The sequence below is a fragment of the Phaseolus vulgaris genome, chromosome 11 (genome assembly GCF_051622355.1).
Source record: "Phaseolus vulgaris cultivar YP4 chromosome 11, ASM5162235v1, whole genome shotgun sequence".
Lineage (NCBI taxonomy): Eukaryota > Viridiplantae > Streptophyta > Magnoliopsida > Fabales > Fabaceae > Phaseolus > Phaseolus vulgaris.
This window is the reverse complement of record NC_143508.1, coordinates 2,756,372-2,782,450: the sequence shown is the minus strand read 5'-3', so window position 1 is coordinate 2,782,450 and position 26,079 is coordinate 2,756,372. Positions and strand designations below refer to the sequence as shown.

General features: G+C 32.7%; 5 protein-coding genes across 5 annotated transcripts; 2 read left to right on the top strand and 3 right to left on the bottom strand.

Annotated features, from left to right (window-relative positions):
• The first annotated feature begins 2,085 nt into the window (after window positions 1–2,085).
• LOC137818190 (enoyl-[acyl-carrier-protein] reductase [NADH], chloroplastic) lies at window positions 2,086–7,130 on the top strand. The gene is made up of 13 exons (XM_068621466.2): window positions 2,086–2,277; window positions 3,249–3,565; window positions 4,020–4,129; window positions 4,299–4,354; window positions 4,436–4,520; window positions 4,619–4,666; window positions 5,152–5,226; window positions 5,309–5,420; window positions 5,509–5,560; window positions 5,649–5,700; window positions 5,805–5,862; window positions 6,502–6,600; window positions 6,697–7,130. Exons 2-13 carry the CDS (start codon window positions 3,286–3,288, stop codon window positions 6,849–6,851), a joined length of 1,182 nt encoding a protein of 393 aa, XP_068477567.2. The 5' UTR covers window positions 2,086–2,277; window positions 3,249–3,285; the 3' UTR covers window positions 6,852–7,130.
• GH9C1 (glycosyl hydrolase 9C1) lies at window positions 7,107–12,227 on the bottom strand. The gene is made up of 13 exons (XM_068621453.2): window positions 11,769–12,227; window positions 11,261–11,473; window positions 10,555–10,755; window positions 10,224–10,310; window positions 9,974–10,138; window positions 9,623–9,746; window positions 9,340–9,503; window positions 8,892–9,231; window positions 8,762–8,806; window positions 8,128–8,181; window positions 7,955–7,999; window positions 7,685–7,726; window positions 7,107–7,610 (listed from the first exon to the last, which is right to left on the bottom strand). Exons 1-13 carry the CDS (start codon window positions 11,973–11,975, stop codon window positions 7,321–7,323), a joined length of 1,977 nt encoding a protein of 658 aa, XP_068477554.2. The 5' UTR covers window positions 11,976–12,227; the 3' UTR covers window positions 7,107–7,320.
• Window positions 12,228–14,340: 2,113 nt separating this feature from the next.
• Window positions 14,341–16,250, bottom strand: LOC137821257 (lignin-forming anionic peroxidase). The gene is made up of 4 exons (XM_068625768.2): window positions 15,917–16,250; window positions 15,615–15,806; window positions 15,004–15,169; window positions 14,341–14,890 (listed from the first exon to the last, which is right to left on the bottom strand). Exons 1-4 carry the CDS (start codon window positions 16,133–16,135, stop codon window positions 14,493–14,495), a joined length of 975 nt encoding a protein of 324 aa, XP_068481869.2. The 5' UTR covers window positions 16,136–16,250; the 3' UTR covers window positions 14,341–14,492.
• Window positions 16,251–19,705: 3,455 nt separating this feature from the next.
• On the top strand, window positions 19,706–21,305 carry LOC137831228 (lignin-forming anionic peroxidase). Its single transcript, XM_068638823.2, has 4 exons — window positions 19,706–20,037; window positions 20,148–20,339; window positions 20,462–20,627; window positions 20,765–21,305. The coding sequence occupies exons 1-4, from the start codon at window positions 19,822–19,824 to the stop codon at window positions 21,160–21,162; spliced, it is 972 nt and encodes a 323-aa protein (XP_068494924.2). The 5' UTR covers window positions 19,706–19,821; the 3' UTR covers window positions 21,163–21,305.
• Window positions 21,306–21,383: 78 nt separating this feature from the next.
• On the bottom strand, window positions 21,384–26,009 carry LOC137831218 (disease resistance protein RPV1). The gene is made up of 5 exons (XM_068638813.2): window positions 25,484–26,009; window positions 23,998–25,102; window positions 23,615–23,890; window positions 22,430–23,224; window positions 21,384–22,214 (listed from the first exon to the last, which is right to left on the bottom strand). Exons 1-5 carry the CDS (start codon window positions 25,972–25,974, stop codon window positions 21,480–21,482), a joined length of 3,402 nt encoding a protein of 1,133 aa, XP_068494914.2. The 5' UTR covers window positions 25,975–26,009; the 3' UTR covers window positions 21,384–21,479.
• Window positions 26,010–26,079: the final 70 nt, after the last annotated feature.

Sequence of the window (26,079 nt, the reverse complement as noted above, 5' to 3'; positions counted from 1 at the left end):
TACACCTCACTCTAATTAATCTTTAGTTAGCCATTTTCACTCACCTAAACTATTGTAATTTTTTTCAAAATCCTGGCCTATAGAAATGTATGCAAATAATTTACTTTCACTAAGGCCTAAAGTGCAGTTTGATTAAGTTAATTTACGTTGTATATGTTAAAATATAGAAGTTAAACTTTATGACAAAATATGATCCTGAGTTGTAATACTTGTTTCACGTAATCATTTTGACAACTTTTAACAAAAAATTATGATGCTGTCATGTGTTTGTGAGAGTCAATCTTTACAACATGATTGTGTAGTGTACTACTAACAATTCACTAAATATAAAAGTGTGTAAAATTATTGAGTTTTGTGAGTTTTAGTGTATGTACTTTTATCCCAACAACTAGTTTAGTTTAGATGGTGTTACATTTTTCATTTTCAGTTGGATTTATATGTATATGTTGTAATGGATTTACAAGAAAAAATTATTAAAGTTCGTGAATGATGGGTTGATTGTAATGAAATTTTGAATTTTTTTAAAAATGTCAAAAGTAAGATTACAAATTTATTATTATTTTTAAAAATAATAATAAAATATGATGTATTTTTATGTTGATTTTAATTAATTAAAATTTTAAAAATTATTTCCAATACCATTAAATAATTATTTTCAAATAAAATATGAGTTACTAAAATTAAAGGTAAAATTATCAATATATGTAAAAAATAGTAGACTGTTATATAGAAATAAATAATTTAATTATTCATAAATTTAAAAAATATAATTAGAAAATAATTCTGTATTAAATATAAATAATATTATAATATTTATATTTATAATAATAATTATATAATTTGTTTATTATAAATACTATATATGTTTTGCTATATTAACAATTTATATTATTATTATTATTTTATTTTATTAATAATATTATTAAGTATTTGTGTTAATTAAATTCATGTAATAATTAATATGAAGAGAGTTAAAAAATAGTGTTGACGCTGTTCCTAGATCAAAAGAAAAAATCACTCCACATTCATATACATAAACCGTGCTTCCCTTAGAACAAACATCCTTTAAAAATTATTAAAAATCTTATTATTATTTGTAACAACTTTGGATAAATATAGACATAGAAACTCATCTCACTTTGTTATCACCGATATTTTTGGACTTAAGACTTACTTTTTTTTGTTATATTATTATTTTATTAATTTTATAGTTATTGAAACATCTTATAACAATATTACACTATATTTTAATTTTGTGAAAGAACCTTCTTATTTACTTAAGAAAAAAATGACTATATTTAACTTATTATTACATCATTATAAACAAGGTATTAAGAAAATACAAGTCTATACATAAAATTTTCTTTAGCTTTTTATCATGGATATCTCTATTTCCAATGTATCTTGCCACAACGTACCTAACAAAAGAAGCCATCATTAATAATGTATTATAACATTAGGGTACAATGCATTCATTTTTTTGCATTAACAAAAAAAATAAAATAAAAATAGAAACGATTCTCAAACAAGCCAACGATTTATATTTATTTAATACTTGATATATTTAACTAAAAAAATCACAGTTATCTTAATTGTTATTAATCAAACCAAACTAAACCAATGAAATTATTGTACAAATATTTTAATTTAGCCATTATTTGTTGTAGTTTGATCTACAAATTAAATCACCAAACAAATATGTATACTTCAATGCATATTATTCCCTTACTTTCTTCATGATAAAACACTTATAAAATTAATTACAAATTAAAATCTAAACTATTTTTACCATCAGTATATAACAGACATGATCTAATAAAGTTTACACACACAAATGTAAAAATAAAGGAATGTTGATAAAAATGAAAAATAATATTGAACATTTATAGATATAAAGCTATTTATTTTTTAAACAATACATGACATCAACATAGGACAAACCATTATTTTAGTTCTAAAAGTGTAAAGAGAAATCACATCAGATTCCAAAATAGTTAAGAAAATATAAAATAAAAATTTATAATGTATCTTTGATTCCTAAACTCATTACATTACCAGTAAGAATATTTTTACCCAAAAAAGTTACAGCAAAGAAAAAGTAACTATCAGAGTGGGTGCGAGAGAGAGTGTCGCCACACTTTTCGACAACTTCAAAGTCTCAAATTTAACTCTCACTGGCCTGCAGCCGCTAGACACAACTACTAAGCATTCTTCTTTGTCATCTAAGCCTCTCTGCTATTCTCCATTTCTCACATTGGCTCTTTTATCACACATCAGGTAACCCCCACCTTCCCCTTCACGTGTTTATGTCATCTTTTTGTTAAATCAATCGACTTTCGTGTTAAAATGTTTGTGGGGTTTTGGGAGAAGTGCAGATTTAGTCACTGCGCTTAAAACTGTTGCTGGGTTTTTCTTGATCGGCAGAATATGAGCTAAAGTTTTGTTCTTTTTACGGATTCTAGGTGCATTGGGTGCTGGGCCTAGCCCTTTTGTGAAAACTGGAGATTTTAGATGTGGTTTAAATGACTAATAGATAGCTCAACACTTCAGAGTTTTTTGTATTTCCTCTGTGGTTCTCCTTTTTAAATTGCATAATTGTTCGAGAATGTCAGATTGCGGGTTTTATGGGAGTGTCCCTGTAAAGGGTTTTAGCAGTCTAAGTCAGGTTTTGAAAATAATTTGAATAAGTTGGTTGAAATGATTTGCTATTATTTTACTCTTGTTGGACTCCTGAGTACTGGCTAAGTCTTTTAATGTCTACGTCCCTTTTGAAGCCGCTGGTTTCACGTGATTTAGAATGTTTTGTTCTCTTGTTGCAGATGACGTTGATTTGTTGGATTTGTTGGATTTGTGTTTGTTAAAATATATGAAGGGAATTTTTTAGTTATGAAGAATTCAGAGAAGTTGTGGAGGACTGTTGAATATTTTTTTGTATATTGATTCTTGACTACTTCCATACTTTGAGATTAATTTAATCTTCTTAAGTGATACCTACTCTTTATATGATAAATTCAGTTCAAACTGTTCGGTGAAATTTTTTAATTTTTTGACTACCCTAAACTCAATAATAATCATGTGGACATTCTCAATTGTCTAAACTTTATTCTGTAATGAAGCTGTTGATAACTAGAACGTTCTGTTTCTCTATGCCACTTTTAACGTTTAAGTATTGGATCTGAAGAATAAGAAATCAGTTAAGTCTAATCTATAGTGATTTTTAAGATATTGATGCTTGTTTTCTTGTATAGATTTAGGGCCCCTTCTGCCATACTACACACATTAAAGATGGCAACAACATCCTTCTCTGGTTTGCAATTTGCTATGTCAAGGTCATGCATTCCTTCATCACAAAAGATTGCAGATGCAAGTGCTGTGGTTCTTGGTGGCAAGTCCATGATTGGATCATGGAATAAACTTGCAAGTGCATGTAATGTTGCATCAGTGCAACCTTTCCAGCGGCGGGGCTTCACTTCATCGTCCATAAAATCTGTCAAAAGTGTCACAAAGGCTACATCCGAGTCTAGTGCAGAAAGTGCTGCCTCAGGATTGCAAATTAATCTGAAAGGTATTGTTCAGTTTCTCTGACGCTCTTTGTTAATATTACTATTTATTTACATGTCTTGACGATATTTAACTAGAGTTTAGACATGTTAAATTTCTGACAATTTAACCCGCTCATTCCATATTTACTACAATTATTTCAAGGTATACTGAGCCCCTGATAAATGTACAATTCAACATAACCTGTTTCGTTGCAGCCACTCAAGAGATGGTGCTTACTTGGTTGTAAAAAGCTATTGAAAGTTGGCCTTCTCAACTGAGGCCAATTATGTAATAGTTCGTTAATGAATAGCATCTAATATTCAGATCTATCTGTTTTTTGTTGATAGTTTCAGCTAAAGTGAGATTTCTTATCGAATTTTGCAATTTGAGTGATTATCTTTATATATATACGGATTTTGCTGTCATAGCGTATGAAAGCAATTATAGCTTTACTGAAAATAGCAATATATGTACAGGTAAAAGGGCTTTTATTGCTGGTGTTGCCGATGACAATGGATACGGATGGGCAATTGCAAAATCTCTTGCTGCAGCAGGAGCTGAAATTCTTGTCGGCACATGGGTTCCTGTAAGTTATTTGTTTTTTGGATAAAAAGTGGTTGCTTATTAGTTGTTATACAAATTCACTAGATTCTGTCTTCTGACTTTCGGAACAACACCTTCCCACCTCTAGTGCATATGTTTTCCACCAGTCCAATTATGTTGATACATTTACTAACTGTGAACCATTTCTATAGGCTCTGAATATTTTTGAGTCCAGCCTACGGCGTGGAAAGTTTGACGGGTCACGCATGTATGACTTTCAATACTACTGTTACTGATCTTGTCTGTTAGACTATGCGATGCTCTGCTAATACAAAACTACGTTTTCCAGATTACCAGATGGATCATTGATGGATATTACTAAAGTTTATCCATTGGATGCAGTTTTTGACAATCTCGATGAAGTGCCAGAAGATGTAAAAAAGAAAGGCCTAGTTTTTTTTTCTTGTTTTTCACATCAGAATTTATATCCCCATGCTGATTCTTTGTTTTTTTTTTCCGGAAATTTGTATAGATAAAAACAAACAAGCGGTATGCAGGATCCACTAAATGGACTGTTCAGGTATACACAAAATTTTACATGGTTAAAATGGTCTTATGGTTGCCATCTTGGATAAAGTTTTTGAAAGATAAACTGGAATTTAAGCCTGAAAATTATGATTTTTTATGCTTAAGAATGATTTCAGTAGCGTGTTTGATATCTTTAGTCTAGAAACCACCCTTCCTCGCCCTTACCCAATTGAAACTTAGAAGCATTTTTCTTTTTTTTTCATTTCTACGACAAAATGCTGAATTAAGAATGCATTTTAATTTATCCTTACACATTTTGGTTGTTTTTCTTCTTTCCTCTCTTGTAAATATGAACAAATGATTTACTTATACATCTTAAATGGTATTTCAAAACTAGAACTTTGGCATTCAATGAAGTATTTAAGCCTAGTGGTGTTTTTGGATAATATTATGCACTGTGCCTCAAGCTGTCTTGACTCCTGCTTGACATAATTTGTGAGCTTTGATATATCTGTTGTTCATTGCTATACTTTTCAGGAAGTTGCTGAATCTGTTAAGGAAGACTTTGGCAGCATAGATATCCTTGTGCACTCACTTGCCAATGGACCAGAGGTACAATAGATACATTAATAAGCATTGAATTTCCTTTATGCATTTGGCATCTGGCTTTAACAAGAAGTTAACTTTGATATAGGTGACGAAACCACTGTTGGAGACATCTCGGAATGGATATCTTGCTGCCATATCTGCATCCAGTTACTCCTATGTCTCTTTACTCAAGCATTTTCTTCCAATTCTGAACCCAGGCATGTCTCTTATCTTACAAGGCTTGCATTGTATTACTTCCTACTTTTGCCTATCATTTTATATTTTACTTTTATGATTTGATTTTAGGTGGCTCTTCAATCTCTCTGACATACATTGCTTCTGAAAGGATCATTCCTGGGTATGTTGATTATGCCATAGAAAGTCCTTACCATTCTCTTATTCATAGTTTTAGACTGACAATATTCATGATCTAAATACTGATACAGATATGGTGGTGGTATGAGTTCTGCAAAAGCTGCCCTGGAGAGTGATACCCGAGTAAGCTTCCTCGCCCCAAAATTCTCCATTTCATGGACTGACTCAGATGTGCTTCGTTGCTTCTTCTTCTCTCTCTATTTACATCATATTTCATACCTTTTCAGGTTCTAGCTTTTGAAGCAGGAAGAAAGCGCAAAATTAGAGTCAATACTATATCTGCTGGTAACCTCTCTCTTTTCCAATTTCGGGAACGTTTATTCTGTCTTGCTAAGATTTCGTAACGGAAAAATGGTGGTGGGGACCAATGTGTGTCTTGCTTGGTCTGTGACATTTTGCACAAGTGGGCTTAGTTCTAAAAGTTTGGTCTTTTATGCCATGGAGGTGCAAGAATCTACCAATTACTTTGGTTGGGATCTTAAATTTGTTAAACAAAGGCCAGACCATCTGTTTAGTTATATATTGGTAATTAAAAATGAGCTGTTCATTTGGGCACCTTTGCTTGGACTTGGTTTGAATTTTCACACCATGATTTTACAGTCTGTTGTATTTAATGCTGGCTCTAGTCAACTGTGCCCTTGACTGCAACCAAAAGGATACCAAATAGTTGGGTGGTATTTTATTCTATTATATCAATACTTTCTGTATAATTAACACGAATTAAGTCTTCCCCACAATAGAATAAAGTGACACCTTCTGGTTCCATTTAAATTACACGTTTTTGTGCTATTTCCTGGTTCTCACACGCACTGCTTATAATTCCATCTATGTTAAAGTTAACAAATTTCATTCAGTGTTTGTTTTCATGTTTATTTAATTTAGTTCTGTGATTAACATTTTGACACAATGTATTTTTGTCCCCAGGTCCACTGAGAAGTCGGGCTGCAAAGGCTATTGGATTCATTGATATGATGATTGATTATTCATCAGCCAATGCACCACTACAGAAAGAACTATCGGCAGGTAACACTTTCATCAGAATTATTCCTTGTAATGTACAACTTCCAGTTTCAATCTGTGATCATTTGCACAACTAAATTGAAATTTGTGTTCTTACAGGGGAGGTGGGCAACGCAGCTGCCTTCTTAGCATCACCTTTGGCATCTGCTATCACCGGTACTGTTCTATATGTTGACAATGGTCTGAATGCTATGGGTGTTGGAGTTGACAGTCCAATATTTAAAGATCTTGACATTCCCACAGACCAGCATTAAGTGGCAGCTACCCCACAAAAGCTTGTGTCACCGGAATTAGCATAGGCATTGGCGATATTTGTTTTGCAATCAGACAGTAGCATTCAGTTTTGAGCATTTGCTTTGCGTTTTGTGGGCTTATTTTAGGAGTTTTACCCTTACGGCTTTTAAACATTTCTTTTTGCAATGTGCTAAAAAATGCAGGTCATAAGATTATGAATGTAAGAACCTTTATATGATCTATGTAACTATGTTCATGAGAATTGAAATATAAACTTGCAATAAAAATGTATTTTCATATATTGATTGGTTGTAGGATCAAATTGGGAAGTTTCAGAAACTGATATTACAATTAAGTGTGGACGGTGAGGTATGAACTGGGTTGATAAATTGATAATACAAAATTACAATCAGGAGTGACAGAAGTTTAACTGTCAAATTAAATTTGTGGAAAAAGTGTTCACTTTGCTAATGTGGCCTCAAAAAATTATCATTGGAAGCTTTTGATGGAGACTTCAGCCTGGGGTCCGCCTTGAACATATACAAATATGCACTCGGAGCCAGGATTCAAGACCTTCTGCCATTGGGGAAGTTCATAGGTGTCCTTTTCCTCTGTTGGAGAGAGACCCCATAAAGAGCCTGAGAGGTCCTTAACCACCAACTTAAGATCTGAGATTGGCTTCGAAGAAGTATTCTTGATTATGACCCTGTGGCGGTAGTAGGTTGCACCTCCAACAGTCCATGAGCTACTTATTGAGTGAAGAAATTGCAATGGGGCACCTGCAACACAATATTCTTTAGCCAGTGATGGCAAAAATAAAATTTGGAAAGCAACGATCATTAGATTTAGATACCTTCTGATGTTTTAGATGCCGTTTCTTTTACTGTGTATGTACCTATCAAGCCAATACATGTTAGTGGTGCAAAGACAGCTAGAGTAGAACTTTTCTAAATTAAAACAAGGTTTAAACTCTTTTTTCAACTTTGTTATTCGGAAACCAAAGTCAGAAATAATGTCAATTATGTTACATTATGTAAAAGCTATAACTATTAGCTTCTGAGTAAGCATGAAAAATGACACATGGATGTGGAACCAAACAAGTTCTGCAGAGTAGAGTACTCACTCGGTGTTTTTTGTTGGGGCACTGGTGATTCATTTTGGTCGTAACCTGTGACATATAAGAGAAAAGTGATGAGGCTTGAAAGTGTATGAGGAAGACAACAGATCATAGTAGTCTACAATAGCGATTATCCCTCACATCCGGACGTGGAACTAAACAAGTTCTATGATACTCACTTTGTGTTTTTTCTTGGGTCACTGGTACTGGTGATTCATAATGGTTGTTGTAACCTGACAAATATGAGAAAAGTGATGAGGCTTCGTAGTTATGTAATATATACACTGATACGATATGTACATAGACATAAAGATATATAATATGTAAAATGTAGAACATGGAAACACAAATTTATATATTATATAATTATAAATTATATAAATTGATAATAAAGATTAATGTGTATAAGTATGTTTCAGTTTTTGTTAAAAAAAAAGATATTTTTTATGGCTGGTTCAAAAGGATTTCTTTCTTATTTTTATAATCATAATAAAAATTAATACAATAAATTTGATTTTTTAAAAAATGAATGTATTTTTTCTTTTTAAAATCGTGCTAAACCTGTGCTAAAATTGTCAAAAATTCAACACATATTTTTTGAATTCGACACTTTAACAAATATTTTTTGAATTCGACACTTTACTAATACATGTCCCATGAGTGTCGCGTGTATTCGACACGGACACACCATTTAGAAGAAGTGTCCGAGGCTAATAGGAAGAGGAAGGCAACAATCATATCAGTAGATTAGTGTAGAATGGAGATTATCTCTCACATCTGTACGTGGAACAAAACAAGTTCTATAATACTCACTTGGTGTTTTTTGCTGGGGCACTGGTGATTCATTATGGTTGTAACCTGTGACAAGAGAAAAGTGATTGAGGATTCATACTGAAAGAGAAAAGAGCAGATTAGTTTATGAGGGATGGAGATTACTCCTCACCTGCACCTGCATTACCACACAAACTCTGCAGTTTAGCAAAGATGCCCACAAGAGGAGCAGAACCTGAAAGTGTAGGCTCAGTTTGTTCATAGTTGGATCTGTCATCAGAGAAGCCATCATTTTTATCGGGACCACCCACGAGGGCACCATTGATGACATTAGGATTTGGCTCAGCACGGTTATACCACAGCTCAAATCCTTGAGCGCAGCCAACCTCACTGTGAAGAGTAAAGATTGAAGCAACGGAAGCGCCTCTGTGGTGAACATGAAGAGGATATTTTGCTCCATATCCAACCAAGTAGCTCATACCCGCTGGGTTATTACCAAGGATATAATCAGCCTGTGTCAATCAAAATTCACAGTTTCAGTTTACTAATAAAACCATGATGGGAAAAACTTATATTAGATGCATATTCTTAGGTGTCTTCGGTGCTACTCCAAAATATACCTGAGACTTCACAAAGTTGAGGAGCTCCTGAGGCTGAGTTTGTCCATCTGGACAGTTGAGATTTGCTTTTGTTGCTGAGAGGTAATTAGAGTAAACAGCTAAAAGGAATGTAGCAGAAGAAACATACTGCATGTTGTTCCATTCACGCACGTATAGTAAGCCACCTGATAAGCAGAAAAAAAATGAAATGATTGCAGTTTAGTTTTCCATGAATGTTCCTTTAAATCCATTTGAGAAGGAGTTTAAGAGGCTGTTAAATTAATTCTCTACATTATCATCTAACCTGGTGTTTTCTGAACATTGTAACCATCATTCTTTTGCAAGCAGGCACATGAAAAATAGTCTGCCTTGGCCTGGTATTGCTTTAGTGTATCAGCGTAAGAACCAGCCTTCCCTTCTAGCAATATCTGCAAATTATGTATTACCATTTATTGCACGATTGATTGAACCATAATTGGTTTATGTAACAGTCTAGTCCTTTCCCATTTGGGTAATGGTAAGTTGATGAAATGATACTATATAGTTTTTGTGAAGATCATAATCTTCAAATATAGCCATTATACTTTCAGAACATGAAATTGATTTAAATTTTGAGTGGTTTGGAAGCAGGGATTTTTTGGTTACAAAAAGTTACCTTTGTTAGGAGGATCTGCACACCAGCATATTTGTTGTCCCAAGAGAACTCTTTCATTGCCCAGCCAGTTCCACCCATATACACACCATTGTCCACTACATACTTTAGGTAGTATTCATCTCCAGTTGCAAGGTGTAGCCAAGTGGCAGCCCATAACAATTCATCCTACACAGCAGAGGAGTCAGGTTTTTTATTTGATAATGGATGATACTAATGAAAGTAAAATCAGAATGTAGCAATGTTAACTCACTGAGTAACCGGAAGAAGTATAGAATTGCTGAGCACTTGAAATGGAGTCATCATAGAGACCTCTGAACCTATCTGCGAATGTGAAGAGCTGCAACAGATAGAACATTATCAATAGCAAGTTAACAACTCCATTGACTGTAAACTATTAAGAGGTTTTCAGTAAATATGCGGTTACTTAGCCTTAATCAATCAGAGAATGGAACACCATGTGTTTTGAGATTTGTAGTCCTCATTTTTAAATATTTCACCTAAACTCTTTTCCCTTTCAATGTCATGTGTTGCTTTTAAGTGCAATCAGTGATTTTTACTCAGTCAGTTTAAATGCTGCTCACCTGTTTTGCATGAACTAGGAGGAGATCAGAGTAAGAAGAGTTGTAGGGCCTGAAAGCCATAGCTGAAGCAGCCAACGCAGCTGCAGTTTCACCTGCCAGATCAGAGCCAGGGTGTTGTTCATCAATTTTATAGGCACCTCTTGATGTAGTCATGTCTTCAGCACGCTCCCAGCAGTAATGATCAGAAACTCCATCTCCCACCTGAAATTTGTCACAGCAAAGAAATTTCTTACATTACCATAAGCATGCATAACATAGCCCCTAAGAAATTCCATCATGATCAAGTCTGGTTTTATTTGTGTAAACTTTTCAAGAAATCAAATTTTTTCTACTAGTTAAAATCAACTAATACACTTCAATTTTTGAAGAAGTCACATGAAAAATCCTATGCAGAAGTTAAAATGTATACATTAGTTTTAACTTCGAGAAAAAATAATTCATTTCACATTGTTATTCTCTCATTTTACATATACTTGTTAAGAACTCCATTGACTTTCTCTCAAGAAAGTAGTTTGTTAAACTAAATGATATATATAGATTTGAAGTAGAGTGATATAATGGTAAATAATGGCAATGATGTGAAATCATAATGAAAAACTTAATGTGGTCTTCATTAGGAAACTTGTGTGTATAATCATTAACTGAAGCAGATGAAATTTGGTGAACGAACAAAAGAACACAGTCCTTGTCTGTTGCATTTGCTTACCTGTCCCCAAAGAACATTGGGTTGAGTGTGTGCTTTGACAAAGTAATCAGTTCCCCATTTAATGGCCCATAAAGCATGTCCCATTTGGTTCAAGTTCGTAATTTCCTTGTTGAACTCAATGGCTCCCCATGCAAGCATTGTGACACTGTAGGCCATTGGCAACCCAAACTTCACATGGTCTCCAGCATCATAGTACCCTCCAACCAGGTCTACCTGCATCATCACGCAACAACAAAAATGAAAACACACACAAAAAGAAATCACATATGCACTTAACTTTAAAGGAATTTTTTCATATAACTTCTCCAAAATCTTAGCATATGAGAACTTACGTTGTTATACATCCGACTAAAGATTAGAGCATTTATATTATATAAATGAATGCAAACTTCAACTCATAAACCAGTTAGTTAGTTTTATGAGTCAGACTTAAAGTACAATTCATATACGCAAACAAGGCTTAATATTACAATTTACAAGTCATTGAGTTATGATGATGAGGACTCACTCCTTGCTGAAAACCATCTTGAAGGCCAGAATCACCACGCCACTTGACTCGCTGCTGCTGCAGTGGTAGCTTACCAGATCTCTGTGCTTCAAAGAACAACAAACTCTTGTCAAGGGCATCACCATAGTTGAAGCTTGAGGGTGCACTTCCCCCTAATCGCACAAGAGCTATGAGAAGCACGCACAAAGAGATGTTCAGGTTCTTCATGTTGATGATGATGGTTAATTTGCAGGCTCAGGGAAATCAGAAAATGTGACCATATAGTATAAAATTATAAACTAAGGTTTCTTTCCTTATGCATGCATTGCATTGCATTCCAAATTCTTTGTATATATAAGAAAAAGAAGAAGAAGAAGAAAGAAGAAGAAGAAAGAAGAAAGAAGAAAGAAATGGTTTGGTGAATAGGTGGTAGCCATCACGTTGGGGTTGACATTGTACAAATGAAACATTCGTAAGTACGAAGAGGTTCTCACGTTTCGACGTGCCACTATGTAAACTATATTCATTCATTCTTAAGGGGTGGTCATACCCTGCTCTGCACCTCTATGAGGTTGAAAATATGCCGCACCAATCTGAGCCGTGGATCGTGCTGAATGTTTTTTTGTCTCATTGGAGACCTTTCTCGAATCTTTTTCATTTTCCAAAAATATGTAAATGAGAATCTTTTAGTAAAAAAAAAATCGTTATATACATATACTTATATAAAACCAATACAAATTTGAATTCACAAAAATTGATATAAATAAATAAATTTAAAATTTTTATTTTTAAATTATGTTTACTAATTTTAAAATGAGAAATCTTGTGACCGTATTCATAGACACGTGGGTGGGGTATATGTAGCTTATTAATTTGTCAGAAAAGTATTTTTGATGAGAATTAACTCTTTTGTTTTTTTTTTTTTATCGTATTTTTACCTACACACATTAAAAATAGTGTACTGTCATAATGAATTAGGTGAATATATGGATCACGTAGTTGCTGGCAGGCCTGGGCCTGGGCCGGGCCTGCTTTTAAAGATTTTATGGCCACAGTTGTGAATGGTGGCCCTTCTTCTATCAAGTTTTACAAGGCTAATTCTCCCTCCACGAGATGAATTGTGATATGCACTCAATACCTGCACATAAAATGTCTAATATGCTCTTAACCTTTTCGGGTATTCATGTTGGGCAACATAAATAAGACACTTATGGATATGCAAGTTCAGAACTGAAATGTTTCTTCCTAGATACAACTATCTTTAGTCTTATTTAGACTCTAAAGAATGTCTTCCAAACGTCAAGAGAAAAGCTTTTTTTTCTCATTCACTACATACTTCCGAATAACTGCATCCGTAGGTCATTCTAGATCTCGATATCTGATAATAGCTTCGAACCATTTGAAGTTACAACCACCAGTTCAAAAAGAGTATATAACGTGTAATGAATTTTTTTTTTCTTTATAGAAATGTATTATAAATTTATTTTAAACCAAAACAAATATAAATGAAATTTGACATTTGAATGGTGTGAAACTTGGTCAATTCGTATAATATGACTGATTCAATTTTGGCCTTTTGAATTCAGTGGCCGAAATATTTACTATTCTCATGTATTTTTTCTAAGAAGAAATTATCAGAATGAATAAATTTAGAAATAATTATAAAATTAGATAAGTCATAAGTTTACTTCATATTCATATCATGTTCCATAAATACAATCTTATCTTCTATTTCTCATTTTATAAAAGTCACATTTGACATACACCATTTTGTTTCAGATTTTTTTTTAAAGTATGACTTTAATACAGAAAAAAAAACAAAAGCAGAGGTTATTAAATACAATTTTAATAAAAAACGATAACACCAAAAAAAAATCATTAAATAGAAACTAATTTTAAAGAAAAAAAAAGTAATTAATTTATATAATGATTAAATTAGAAACAATTTTAGATACTAAAAAAGTTATTGGTTTCTAAATTAGTTTCTATTATTGATAAATAGTTTCTAAATTAGTATCTAATGAACTACTAAGTTTTAATTACCAATTATTTAGATTCAAAATTTGTTAGCAAAATTTCTGGTAACTAACTAGATACCAATTTAGAAATTATTTATCAATAATAGAAATTAATTATAAACAAAAAAAAAACTTTTTTAGTCTTTAAATTAGTCTCTAATTTAGTCAATATAACAACTAATTATTTTTTATTTCTAAAATTGGTTTTTATTCAATATTTTTCTTTTACTGTAAGAAAATAAAAGTTATACTTACTAAACATGATTTTTAATAAAAAAATCATATTTACTAAGCATGATTTAATAAAATAATAAAAAAAAATTATAAAACGAAAAATTATGTATGAAAATATAACTTGAAGTGAAAAAGAAGAAATTGAAATCATGATTGTGAAACATGACTTCTTCCATAGGAAAATGTTTTAATTAATTATTCTCCAATTTACCCATTTTAGTTATTCTTTTGAAAGATTGCACCAAATGAATTTTCCTGCCACTCATTAGACATTAAACATAAGTTGAAATTTTACAAACCAAACTGTAATCGAAACTTCATGTGACAAAAACAAATAAATAAAGAGAAGCAATGAAACTTTTACTTTATTGATCATTGAATCAAATGATTAGGAACAGTAAAATGAATGACAAGAATATTTAACACTTGTTTAGGTAGAAATGAAATAATTCATGAAATGTTTAAACACAATGGGAATTATATGTCCACGAACTTAGTTGATAGAACTGCAAATCTTTCTGATGATTCCAGCAGATCCTGTTAATGGCTGAATATCTCCCATTTTTATCATAGCAGCTGCAAAGTCAGACTTGAAGGTTGTAGGATTTTTGCTGTATTCAGAGACAATAGAGTCTGCAGAACCTCCACTGAATAGAACTTGATCTGAGTGAAGAAGACCCTTCTTCTGAATCAAATTCTTGAAGTAGTTGTTGTCAAATGAATTAGGTGTCACCAAGTCTAATGCTGCCAATTTCTTATCATTTTCATCACTGTTAAGGGAAGGACAACCACGTTGACGAGTGCTTGCAAATCCAGCATCAATGTCGCTTGCATTGTTGTATATTCTTCCACGGAATGTGAAGCATTGAGCTTGTCCAATTGTGTGAGCACCTGCATGCATTACAACATACATGTATTTGCTTTAATAATTTTCTCACTGTGAAAAACTATACATTGAAACCAGTGAATTTTTTTATAAGCAACATGATTAATCAATCAATTACCAGATAGAGTAACCATGTCTCTAGCAGTGAGCCCTTTCTTACTGAATCTAGAAATAAGAGTATCAAGATCGTCTATGAAGAGTGGAAGGTCACTGGTAGCTTCACTTTTGCTTGCTGTGGTGGAATCTCTTCGTCCAAGTTTCACTGTCCATGATGGACCACCCACCTGATCAAGAATAAGAACATGCATGCTGTTAATTTGCATGTTATTTAAAAACCCTTCAAAACACATATATAAATATATATATTGTTGGAAGCATTCATAATATATGTGAGTAAAAATCTTATTCCATAATTATGATTTCGAATTAGGTTTAAAGTATCATTCTTAATATGAGTATCAAAGTCATTTTCAAGGTTATTCTAACGATTCTTTGTTAGTCTTATTAGACCAACGCTATTGGATACCTATATTATATTGTTCCAGACACGAAGTGTCAGTTTCGGCATGAGAGTGTGTGTTGGATATCCTACATTAATTAGAGATTAGACTGAGTGGGTGCAAACCTCACTACATAATTCGGTCTTATCTAGTCTTATCTGTTGAGTTAAAATTAAAGTTTACTTCTTAATATATATTTATATATATAGAAAGGTTGTTTGTTACATACAGCAAATGAGGCATCACGAGAAGCTACTGCTACAATGTCTGCACATGATACAACTCCGGGGCACACTTTCTCCACCTCAGTTTTTGCTTGATCGATGACGTCATATCCTCTTACTGAGTTAATATTCTGAAGTGCAGTCTTTTCGCTCTCGATGGAGGAGCTATCATCAAGCAAAATCGATGCATCACAACCCTGCAAAGCATATGAAAAGATTCTCAGTTAATGATTTTATGGTCCAAAATGAAGCTTAAAGTTGATGCATGGTATTGATGAGTGAATAGAAAATGAAGAGAAGTAGGTACCTGAACAAAACAATCGTGAAAATGAAGGCGAATGAGAGATGCAGCCATGCGGCGTTCCTTGGAAACTGCACTACGAATGACAGTTCTGATGGTGGTGAGTGCATTGGGACATGTACTGTCATAAAACGTAGAAGACAATTGTGCATCAGATATTGTGGCTAACAACATCAACGTTGTCACAACAAAACCTGCTGTGATACTCTGAGTTCTTTGTGCCATGAATTTGTCTGGTTTTTTGGAAGGTTGAATATTGAATATGTATAACTCAACACTCAAAAAGAAGAAAGGATAGTTGATGGATAGTTAGCAAGAAAGAGAATGAATGAAGATGATGGAAAAAAGGGTGGAATGGTGGTGTGAATTTATAGGAGATTCATTTGGTTTGGTTGTGTGAGATTTATGATAGTCAAATGAATGGGCAAAAGGTGTGAAGGTCTCTATTATCTGCTGCAACTTGTTTTTGTGGCGAGTTGATGGCGCGGTCGGAGTTGACCAGGTACAACTATGGCTAGCTAGCATGCATGAAGTTATATTATAAGCCACAATGGCTTATATTACTTCAATCTTGATTTGTCATGTTTTATCCATTACTTTATTGGAAATGATGCTATGATAAAACTTTATGTGATGGGTTTATATATATATATATATATATATATATATATATAATAAAGAATAAATTTATAATTTAAAGAAATAAAAAAATATTAAAATAATAGTATAATTAGGTTGATAAGATCCTTTCATCTAACAACACTTTAGGATGACATAAAGTGAAGGACGAGATTCAAATGAAGAAAGACTAATGATGGATGCCTAGGCATCCAAAGACGATGAAGAACGTAGTAAGCAACGAAATGCTTCGAGAAGTTGAAAATAAGCGTAGATCCAGAGATTCTCGATATAGATATAAAAAAGATGGGTTGTCTATGTATCATTACTCTACTTTATTTCGTAATGTTGAAGAGAAACCAAAAAATTATTAAATAAAAACTCATTTTAAGAAATAAAATAGTTAATTATTATTTGATTAAAGTAAAGATTATTTTATAATTTAAAAAAATTATTGATATTTAAAATAGTTTTTATTATTAATAAAAAATTATAAAATAGTTTATAAATTAGTATTTAACCATTAAGTTTTAGTATCTTATATTCTAAATTATTAGTATTATAAAAATTAATTTAGAATATAAAATATTAATAGTTAAAATCTTAGTAATTTATTCTTATATCAATTTAAAAATATCTTATAAATTTTTATTATAATATAAATTACTTTAAATATCAATAATTTTTTAATCTTTAAAATAATATATAATTTAATTTTTTAAAATAATATATAATTTAGTTTAGTAATTAATTATTTTTTATATTTAAATTTAATTGTTATTTAATGATTTTTTTTATTTTATTTAGTGAGGTAGTTGATTTCTCAAATTCACGTGTTTCGAATTTGCATGCATTTTTGCATTTTTCCATTAATCTTATCATTAGAAAGCTTCCTTGAAAGAGACCTTGTTGGCTTGTCCTTGTCTTTATGATTTTCACATGCAGATTAATTAGTTTGACCAAAACAAATTTGCAAAGTATTTTGATTTTGTGATTGAAACAGTCTCCACATAATGATTTTGATTAGTCCATTTCTCACAAACAGAATAATAGATAAATGAAAACACATTCAAAATTAACTAAATATTATTACGTGTTCAGTAACTTTATATATATAATAATACAAATTAATTAACTATCTTGATGCCAAATTTTATATAAAAAATATCAATACGATAACAAATAAATAATTACATTTGTATATATTTCGACAATAATATATATTAAGAAAAAGTGGGTTTTTTTATAAGAGTTAGTCACTCTAATTAATAAATGTATATTTATAAGCATTAAAGTCAAATTAAGGAAAAAAGAAAAGGTTTTTGAAGTTGTGGATGGGAACTTTCTCCTTTTTGAAGGTTGACAAACAATCAACATCAAGAATGGCAACCATATAAAGAATCAAATTCTGAAAGGATTAGTGTTATTATCACAAAGTCAACTTTACATTACAGTTACCAATTATATATAAAAAGTCAAAACTGACTAATCATACAATTACCGTTAGCAAAAGTACATGTTAAAAAGTCAACCTGATTAATCATTAGAGAAACCCTAATCATCACAATAAATAAATAAATTAATCATCAGAGTGACAAAATAACTAAGTACATAATAATAAATGGTACACTACTACAGAAAAATTAGTAAAATAAAAAATATTAATTATTATATTAATTAAATTAAATATTATTAAAAATTAAAAAAATTATTATATCTTGTTCTCGAACTTGTACTGGGGTTTAGAGCTAGAGAACGATTGCATTGCACTCGGTTTGTCGTTGTCCCTCTTAACTTTCTGCTTCTCCTTCCTCCTCTCGGTCGTCTGGTAGCACAAGCTGAGATGGTATTTGCAGAAGACACTCCAACGATCAAGTCAGTCAGGGTATCGACGAGTACGGTAGATAATGACGTATCTGATTCTTGGAATCTGCGTTATTTATATTACCTTAATAGGCCTGAGCTGGATTAAGAGGTTGGTTTGTGTTTAGGATTTCGCTAAACAACTCTTAATTATGGATTAACTTTGTTGACTTGGTCAACCTATGTCTCGTTGTCATGGGTTGGTCGGTCACGTGTCGTTGTGTGATCTTTTATCGTGGTCAGATGGTTCAAGATTCTGATCGACTCATTGAGTCGTTCGATCGTGCCAGTACATATCTAAAATAATTTTTATTATTAACAAAATTTATAAATTAGTTTGTAAATTGATATTTAATTAGGTTTTAGTCATCAATTATTTTATATTATAAAAGTTGGTTATTATTTAATCAGATATAAATTTAAAAATTATTTTTTAATAATAAAATTTATTTTAAATATTAATAATTTTTTGAATTTATAAAATAATATCTAATTTAATCATAATTATTTTTTTTTCTAAAATTAATTTTTATATTATTATTTTTTATTCTGATAAGATGCTTAAGGCAAATAAGAATTTCATTAGAGAAACCCTCGTCAAATAAAATATTTATTTATTTATTTTCTTTTTATCTCTCTTAATTATCGTCCATCTATTTTATTCCACACACTTTTCTCCCTTATCCTTTCCTTATTAATTTACAAACACATTATACAATATTTGGTCCATTATTTTAAAGGTTTCCAATAGCAATTAAGTCTAATGAATTGATAATCATACATTTACAAGTTTATTTTATTTATATAATCACATTATTACAACTAGCAATATTATTATTTTAATATTTTTCATATTACAAATTTATCTTTTATTATATATATTTATTTATAAACCATCAAGAAGATTCGTATACAACTTTATAAGAATTGTAAAGCTATTATTCTATCATTTATGAAAAGTAGTATTAAGATGATAATTCGATTAATATTTACACCACGTGTAGTGATTATGGCACAACGCATTTTCTTGGAAACTAGCCATACGAGGAAGAAGAAGTTGTCATATATAAGAATACTTATTTTCATGCAAAAGCTTTTCCTTATACTAAGATATTTTCAAAACGAAAAAAGGACAAAATAATTAACATGCTGCGAGCTGGCATTGGCGACAAAACATCAAAGGATAATGAATTGGTCACAAATCACAATGTCAAATAGCACACACCGCGTTGTAGCAGATTTTCATGACTATGAATGATTCTACAACACAACCAAAACCTCATATAAATTCACCACCATTCCACCCTCTTTTTCCATCATCTTCATTCATTCATCTCTTTCTTTATTCTTCATACCATTTACTTCTTTTCTTCTCTTCAGTGCTAAGTTAAACAACAGATTCAATTCATTGTAATTAATATTCATCATACATGGCACACAGAACTTCAAGTGTAGCAGGTTTTGTTGTGACTACGTTGGTGTTGTTAGCCACAATATGTGATGCACAATTATCTTCTAAGTTTTATGACAGTACATGTCCCAATGCACTCACCACCATCAGAACTGTCACTCGTAGTGCAGTTTCTAAGGAACGCCGCATGGCTGCATCTCTCATTCGCCTCCATTTTCATGATTGTTTTGTTCAGGTACCTACTTCTCTTCATTTTCTATTCACTCATCAATACCATGCATTAACTTTAAGCTTCATTTTGGACCATAAAATCATTAACTGGGAATCGTTTCATATGCTTTGCAGGGTTGTGATGCATCGATTTTGCTTGATGATAGCTCCTCCATAGAGAGCGAAAAGACTGCACCCCAGAATTTTAACTCAGTAAGAGGATATGATGTCATCGATCAAGCAAAAACTGAGGTGGAGAAAGTGTGCCCCGGAGTTGTATCATGTGCAGACATTGTGGCAGTAGCTGCTCGTGATGCATCATTTGCAGTAAGTAACAAACTAGCTTGACATATACCTAAAAAGTTTGATGATTTTAACTTGATAACATGCAGAAACATATGTAGCAATCAATGGCTTAGTCATTCACTTTTTTTAATTCTTGATCTCAGGTGGGTGGTCCATCATGGACTGTGAAGGTTGGAAGAAGAGATTCCACCACAGCAAGCAAAAGTGAAGCTACTAGTGACCTTCCACGTTTTACAGATGATGTTGACATTCTTATTTCTAGATTCGATAAGAAGGGACTCACTGCCAGAGACATGGTTACTCTATCTGGTAATTGATTAATTTATCATATATATGTTCAATATTCACTAGTTTTTTGAAATTTTTTACTAATTTATATTTGTAGAGTTAAGGGTGAGAGAATTATATAATTAAAGCAATATTGTGTATGTTGTTAATGCATGCAGGTGCCCACACAATTGGACAAGCTCAATGTTCCACATTCCGTGGAAGGATTTACAACAATGCAAGCGACATTGATGCTGGATTTGCAAGCACTCGTCAACGTGGTTGTCCTTCCCTTAATAGTGATGAAAATGATAAGAAATTGGCAGCATTAGACTTGGTGACACCTAATTCATTTGACAACAACTACTTCAAGAATTTGATTCAGAAGAAGGGTCTTCTTCACTCAGATCAAGTTCTATTCAGTGGAGGGTCTACAGATTCTATTGTGTCAGAATACAGCAATAATCCTACAACCTTTAAGTCTGACTTTGCAGCTGCTATGATAAAAATGGGAGATATTCAGCCATTAACCGGATCAGCTGGAATTATCAGAAAGATTTGCAGCTCTGTGAACTAAGTCAAATTATTGCCTTTCCCACTGATTTTTAAGGTGTTTTATCAGTATTGATTCATTCAATTGTTTATTGTTTCTGTTTCATTCATCAACTGTAACTTTTGCTTTGTATGTAATTCTAAATGTATATGTATTCTTTTGAACTATAGCTAGCTTAATGAGACTGAAATTCTAGCAAAGTTTTACACGAGTTCAACAAAATTATCTAAAATAAGACCCCAATGTAGTTTGAATTGTATTGTATAGAAGCAGAGAAGTTTCTCTGAAGTTGACAGCAATATTGCAAAGTAGAGGGTTCAGCAGTGTGAGTGTTAATAAAGTTAATTAAAATGTTTATCAAGTTCTTCCATTGCCAATGTATCCAACAGTGAATCGACCTCCTCGTCCTTCTCATCCTCAATGTTCATTCCTGATCTACCTTCCCCCTCTGTTAAGGCCATGGCCCTCCATGCTTTCTCCAACACTCGGCTACTTTCTCCTTTATAATTATTCCACATGTGAAACTCCCTATGCATTGCTGGTAAATTCAAACTTGTTCTCTTGCTTAATATTTTATCCTTATCACTGATCATCTTGTGACGACTCCACACCAAAGAGGAACTGGGATCTTGACTCATGAACTTGATATCCTTCATGTTAGTCTCACTTTTGTACACATAAACTCCCCATGAACATAGACTCAAGTTTGTTTCACAGAAAACTTGAATGGTCTTCCAAACCTTACCAACTCCGAAACCTGCATCCTCCCCCTCCTCCAAACCGAACAAAACTCGCAGGTCACACAACAACACATGATTCTCGGAAGCAACGAAATTATGGTACCGTCTGCGTTTACCTTTAACGAATAAGTGCATTCCAACAGTTTTCCAGCGACCTGGCATTGTTTCTCTCTTGGCTTTGGCATCCACTTCACCGAACACTAAAGCTAGAGCAACAGCTGGGAACTTTATACGGGCTCTGAAAACTGGAAACCCTCCTTCACTAACATAATCAAACCATTCTGGAATCACCCTTTTCGGCATCACCACTTCTAATCTTTTCATCTCTCTACGGACCTGTGAAACATAATCCCACACACCAGAAAAAAAAATTATATTTGTTCTTTCATCAACTCCTTTGTAAACTAACTACACAGGTTTATGTTTTCCATTCTTTTGTTAAGAATGAAATAATATGAAAATGAAATTGTCAAAAAGATTTCTTAAAGACCAAGATACCAAGTTGTTGGCTATGTAAATATATATCAGTAAAAAGTAGTGCTATACTTAACCTGAGACCATAAGATGTTTGATGACTCCGAAGTTAAGGAATAGCAGTATTTTGCATCTACTTTCTGAACACTTGACGGCAGTGCTGGAATTTCTTGAAGCATAAGACAATACCTCAAGTGAAGACTTGTCAACTTAGTAGATTGTTTAATGCATGCTGGGAGAAACATAAAGGGGTTGCACGATATGTTTAAGTCTTTCAGGTTAGGAAAATGGTAAATAATCATACGAACATCCTTGTCTGATAGATAAGCATTGTCGAAATGTAATGTCTCTAGTTTTGGGCAAACTGAATGGCTTTCTTCGAACCTTATAAATGACTCTCGAAGTCGACGACATCCTCCAACTTTTAATGTGACAAAATTTGGCAATATAAATAAGTTACTTGGTAAATGTTGAAGTTCCTTGCAATCTGTCATCTCAAGATAGTTAAGCCCAGTAAGTTTCTCAATGGATTCTGGAAGCATGTTAATGGCTGTGTCCACCATGTTAATCTGTAATTTGTTGTTCATCATTCCACTAATTTCTGGAAAGAATGCTAGTTTTGTGCAGAGGTTTAAGGAAAGGTATTTAAGAGAAGGCAAATAGATTGTTGGCACAAAACTTGTGAGTAGTGTACATTCTGAAGCACTTAGGAAAACAAGGTTAGTTAGAAGTCCAACTGATTCATGAATGGTAACGAGTTTCTTGCATCCATCAAGTCTCAATTCTCTCAAATTCTTGGCCCCAGACACATCAGGAAATTCAGTAACCATATCACAGTAAGAGATGTTCATATAAGTCAGATGCTGAAATCTCTGCAAAAAAAAGTAAGTAAATAACTTAACCAACAACAATTCATCCACATTATGTTAATTGTTTTAGAGAAAGATGACTAGAGGAATAAATATTTTATATACAGTTGACCCAAATGATAAATAATTAATAAGAAATGATATATTGATAACTGCATAGAACATGCACCGCATTTCTATACCCAAAATTTCATTTTTTTTGCAAAAACAACCTTCCATTATATTATCAACCCTTACCAAATCACATGTTGTATACTGATGCAAGGTTGTGAAGATATCATTTTTGATAATTAATACTGGTAAAAAGAATGAGACAGGTAAATGTAACACAGATGTGCAAATTGAGGTAAAAAAAATTATGATGAGTTACATTATAAGATCAAGCAATTGTACCTTAAATGGCTCTTCCAGTACGAGTAAAGGACTTCTACTTAAATTGAATGCCCCAATTTTCCTGGGATAAAATCCTGATGGGAAGGACTGTGAAGGGTAATCCTTCCAATCAAGTAGCCTTAAGTTATTTGGGAGACAACTAGGCTCACGTGAAAAGCTGGTATTACGAACAATGAGAATTCTGAGATTCTTCATATCCTCAAACACAGTCTCAGTACAATTAATTTCTTCTCTTTGAGGGGGGTCAAGCATTAGTCCTTGAATCTTCCTACTTCCCTTTAAAACAATTCCAAGAGACATTAATTATGTTGTCATGGTTTTAACACAAGCTAAAATGTTTAAAGATGGTAAAAACCAAGCAACAAAGTTGGCAACTCGCTTACCATATTATCTGCAAGTACTTGAAGAACATCTTCATGAAACCATAATCTGCTGCGTTCACCAATTTCATTCCACGCTTCCTCCTTGACAATCTCTTTACCCATGTCTTGTATCAGGTCATGCATCTCCAAACATTTGTTTAGGCTGTGAACAGTTAATAGAGATTTATTAACTAATGTACGAATGCCATCTCCTGAGTTGAAATCACACGCATCCAATACTCTTTCTACATATTCTGATCTTTGCCCTTTGAAGAAGCATGCAATGTCAAGAAAAATATTTTTTTCATTGAAGGGCAAGCTATCATAGCTTATTCTAAGAATTTTTTGAACATCTGGATGTGGACTCTTTTCATATCTTTTCAATGCATCTTTCCATCCACCCAAATCTTTTCCAATCATATGAGAGCCTACAAGTTTTAAGGCCAGTGGAAGGCCTTTGCAGCAGCTTATTGCACGATTTGACAGATCTTCATAGTTTGTTTCAGGACAACTCTTTCTAAATGCACTTTGACAGAAGAGTTCCAGAGATTCTTGGTTGTTTAGCACTTCCACTTCATATCTGTTGTTGATCTGACCAACCTCAAGCAAATGTTGATCTCTCGTTGTTACAATGATTCTGCTCCCATCCCCAAACCAAAATCTTCTCCCTGCCAAGTTTTCCAACTGTTCAATGTTGTCAACATCGTCCAGAACTATAAGAACTCTTTTTGAAGCTAGACTACGTCTTATTGTGTTGGTTCCTTCTTCTTTACTTCCCAACTGAATTTTTCTGTCCTCAAGAATCTCTGATAGAAGCCTTTGTTGCAGAAATTCTATACCCTTAATTTGATTTGAAGTTTCTCTAACGTTGGAAAGAAAACATGAACCCTCAAACTCCTTGTAAATGGAGTCATACAAAGCTTTGACAAGTGTGGTTTTGCCAATTCCACCTGTTCCATGAATCCCCAAGAAAGTGACATTACCAGACTTAAGATGCAGAAGTGATTTCAGTTCTTCGACTCGATACTCTCGTCCTACTATATTCTCATCGCTTGACAATTCTTTAGGAGACACTTTCAGGAAAATCTTGCTAACAAGATCATCAATAAACTTCGATTCATCTCTCCTATGATATATGAACAATCATCCACATACATTCATAAGTAAATATTTTTTCATAATCATTGAATAGAATAAGGCTTTATAAGTAAAGAAAAAAAAGTTAAATGATTTAGAAAAAACCACAATTTTACAACTGAGAAAATTGTTCTATTTCTGGAAGTATAATCTGGTGAAAGTTTATCAACATTTCAGCATTTATATACACACAGAACTAATTATTTTGATTAATATGAATTAAGAACACAAACTATACAAATAAAATAACAAAGCACTGAAACAAATTAACATTAGAGATTGATGATTTAATACAGAAAGTAAAACTTTAGAATAAAATAAACAAATACATAACAAAAAAAAATGGTAAAGTAGTGAATTAATTACTTACCCTTGTTCAGATTTCAGATGTTCTCCTGTCATATCAGCTATGGCATTCAAGGTTGACCTCCATTTGAGCACCTTCTCTGAGTCTTTTCCAAACCTTTTTTCATGCTTAATCATGGCCTCACCATAACTTCCATTCTGATGTCTCACATCTGACGGATCCACTTTGTAGAAGATTGGCCAAACGAGCTGGTTTTTTGACTCCTTGCATTCGAGGATCTTCACAAGTTCATCAAGACACCAAGAAGAATCTGCATAGTTTTCTGATAAAACAACAATGGAGATATTTGATTCTTCAATGGCTCTATGAAGTACAGGGCGAATTTGATCTCCAAGCTTGAGTTCCCCATCATCCATGAAGGTGATAATTCCCCTCCGGCACAAAGCATGATAGAGATGACAAGTGAATGTGTAACGGGTATCTTCACCCCTAAAGCTAAGGAAAACTTCGTACCTAGACTTAGTTTCACACACTGCACCATCATTTGTCATCATTGTAGAAGCACTGGACTGAACACAGAAGATTGTGTTGGAACTATATCAGCTTTGAATGAAACACTGTACACGCTACAACTTATATAAGAAAACCAACTACAAAAA

What these genes read in the sequence shown, in the direction of transcription:
- LOC137818190 (XM_068621466.2), top strand. Translation starts at nt 3,286, where the DNA reads ATGGCAACAACATCCTTCTCTGGTTTGCAATTTGCTATGTCAAGGTCA. An exon ending in TCGATGAAGTGCCAGAAGAT is followed by an intron (nt 4,521 to 4,618) that starts GTAAAAAAGAAA and finishes AAATTTGTATAG; the next exon opens with ATAAAAACAAACAAGCGGTA. An exon ending in TCTTCCAATTCTGAACCCAG is followed by an intron (nt 5,421 to 5,508) that starts GCATGTCTCTTA and finishes ATTTGATTTTAG; the next exon opens with GTGGCTCTTCAATCTCTCTG.
- GH9C1 (XM_068621453.2), bottom strand. Translation starts at nt 11,975, where the DNA reads ATGAAGAACCTGAACATCTCTTTGTGCGTGCTTCTCATAGCTCTTGTG. An exon ending in GTGTGGTAATGCAGGTGCAG is followed by an intron (nt 8,807 to 8,891) that starts GTGAGGAGTAAT and finishes CTCTTGTCACAG; the next exon opens with GTTACAACCATAATGAATCA. An exon ending in GCCCCAACAAAAAACACCGA is followed by an intron (nt 7,727 to 7,954) that starts GTGAGTACTCTA and finishes TTGGCTTGATAG; the next exon opens with GTACATACACAGTAAAAGAA.
- LOC137821257 (XM_068625768.2), bottom strand. Translation starts at nt 16,135, where the DNA reads ATGGCACAAAGAACTCAGAGTATCACAGCAGGTTTTGTTGTGACAACG. An exon ending in CTCGTGATGCCTCATTTGCT is followed by an intron (nt 15,170 to 15,614) that starts GTATGTAACAAA and finishes ATTCTTGATCAG; the next exon opens with GTGGGTGGTCCATCATGGAC. An exon ending in AGACATGGTTACTCTATCTG is followed by an intron (nt 14,891 to 15,003) that starts GTAATTGATTGA and finishes TAATGCATGCAG; the next exon opens with GTGCTCACACAATTGGACAA.
- LOC137831228 (XM_068638823.2), top strand. Translation starts at nt 19,822, where the DNA reads ATGGCACACAGAACTTCAAGTGTAGCAGGTTTTGTTGTGACTACGTTG. An exon ending in TTCATGATTGTTTTGTTCAG is followed by an intron (nt 20,038 to 20,147) that starts GTACCTACTTCT and finishes TATGCTTTGCAG; the next exon opens with GGTTGTGATGCATCGATTTT. An exon ending in CTCGTGATGCATCATTTGCA is followed by an intron (nt 20,340 to 20,461) that starts GTAAGTAACAAA and finishes TCTTGATCTCAG; the next exon opens with GTGGGTGGTCCATCATGGAC.
- LOC137831218 (XM_068638813.2), bottom strand. Translation starts at nt 25,974, where the DNA reads ATGATGACAAATGATGGTGCAGTGTGTGAAACTAAGTCTAGGTACGAA. An exon ending in CATCTGAAATCTGAACAAGG is followed by an intron (nt 25,103 to 25,483) that starts GTAAGTAATTAA and finishes CATATATCATAG; the next exon opens with GAGAGATGAATCGAAGTTTA. An exon ending in AAGTACTTGCAGATAATATG is followed by an intron (nt 23,891 to 23,997) that starts GTAAGCGAGTTG and finishes ATTGTTTTAAAG; the next exon opens with GGAAGTAGGAAGATTCAAGG.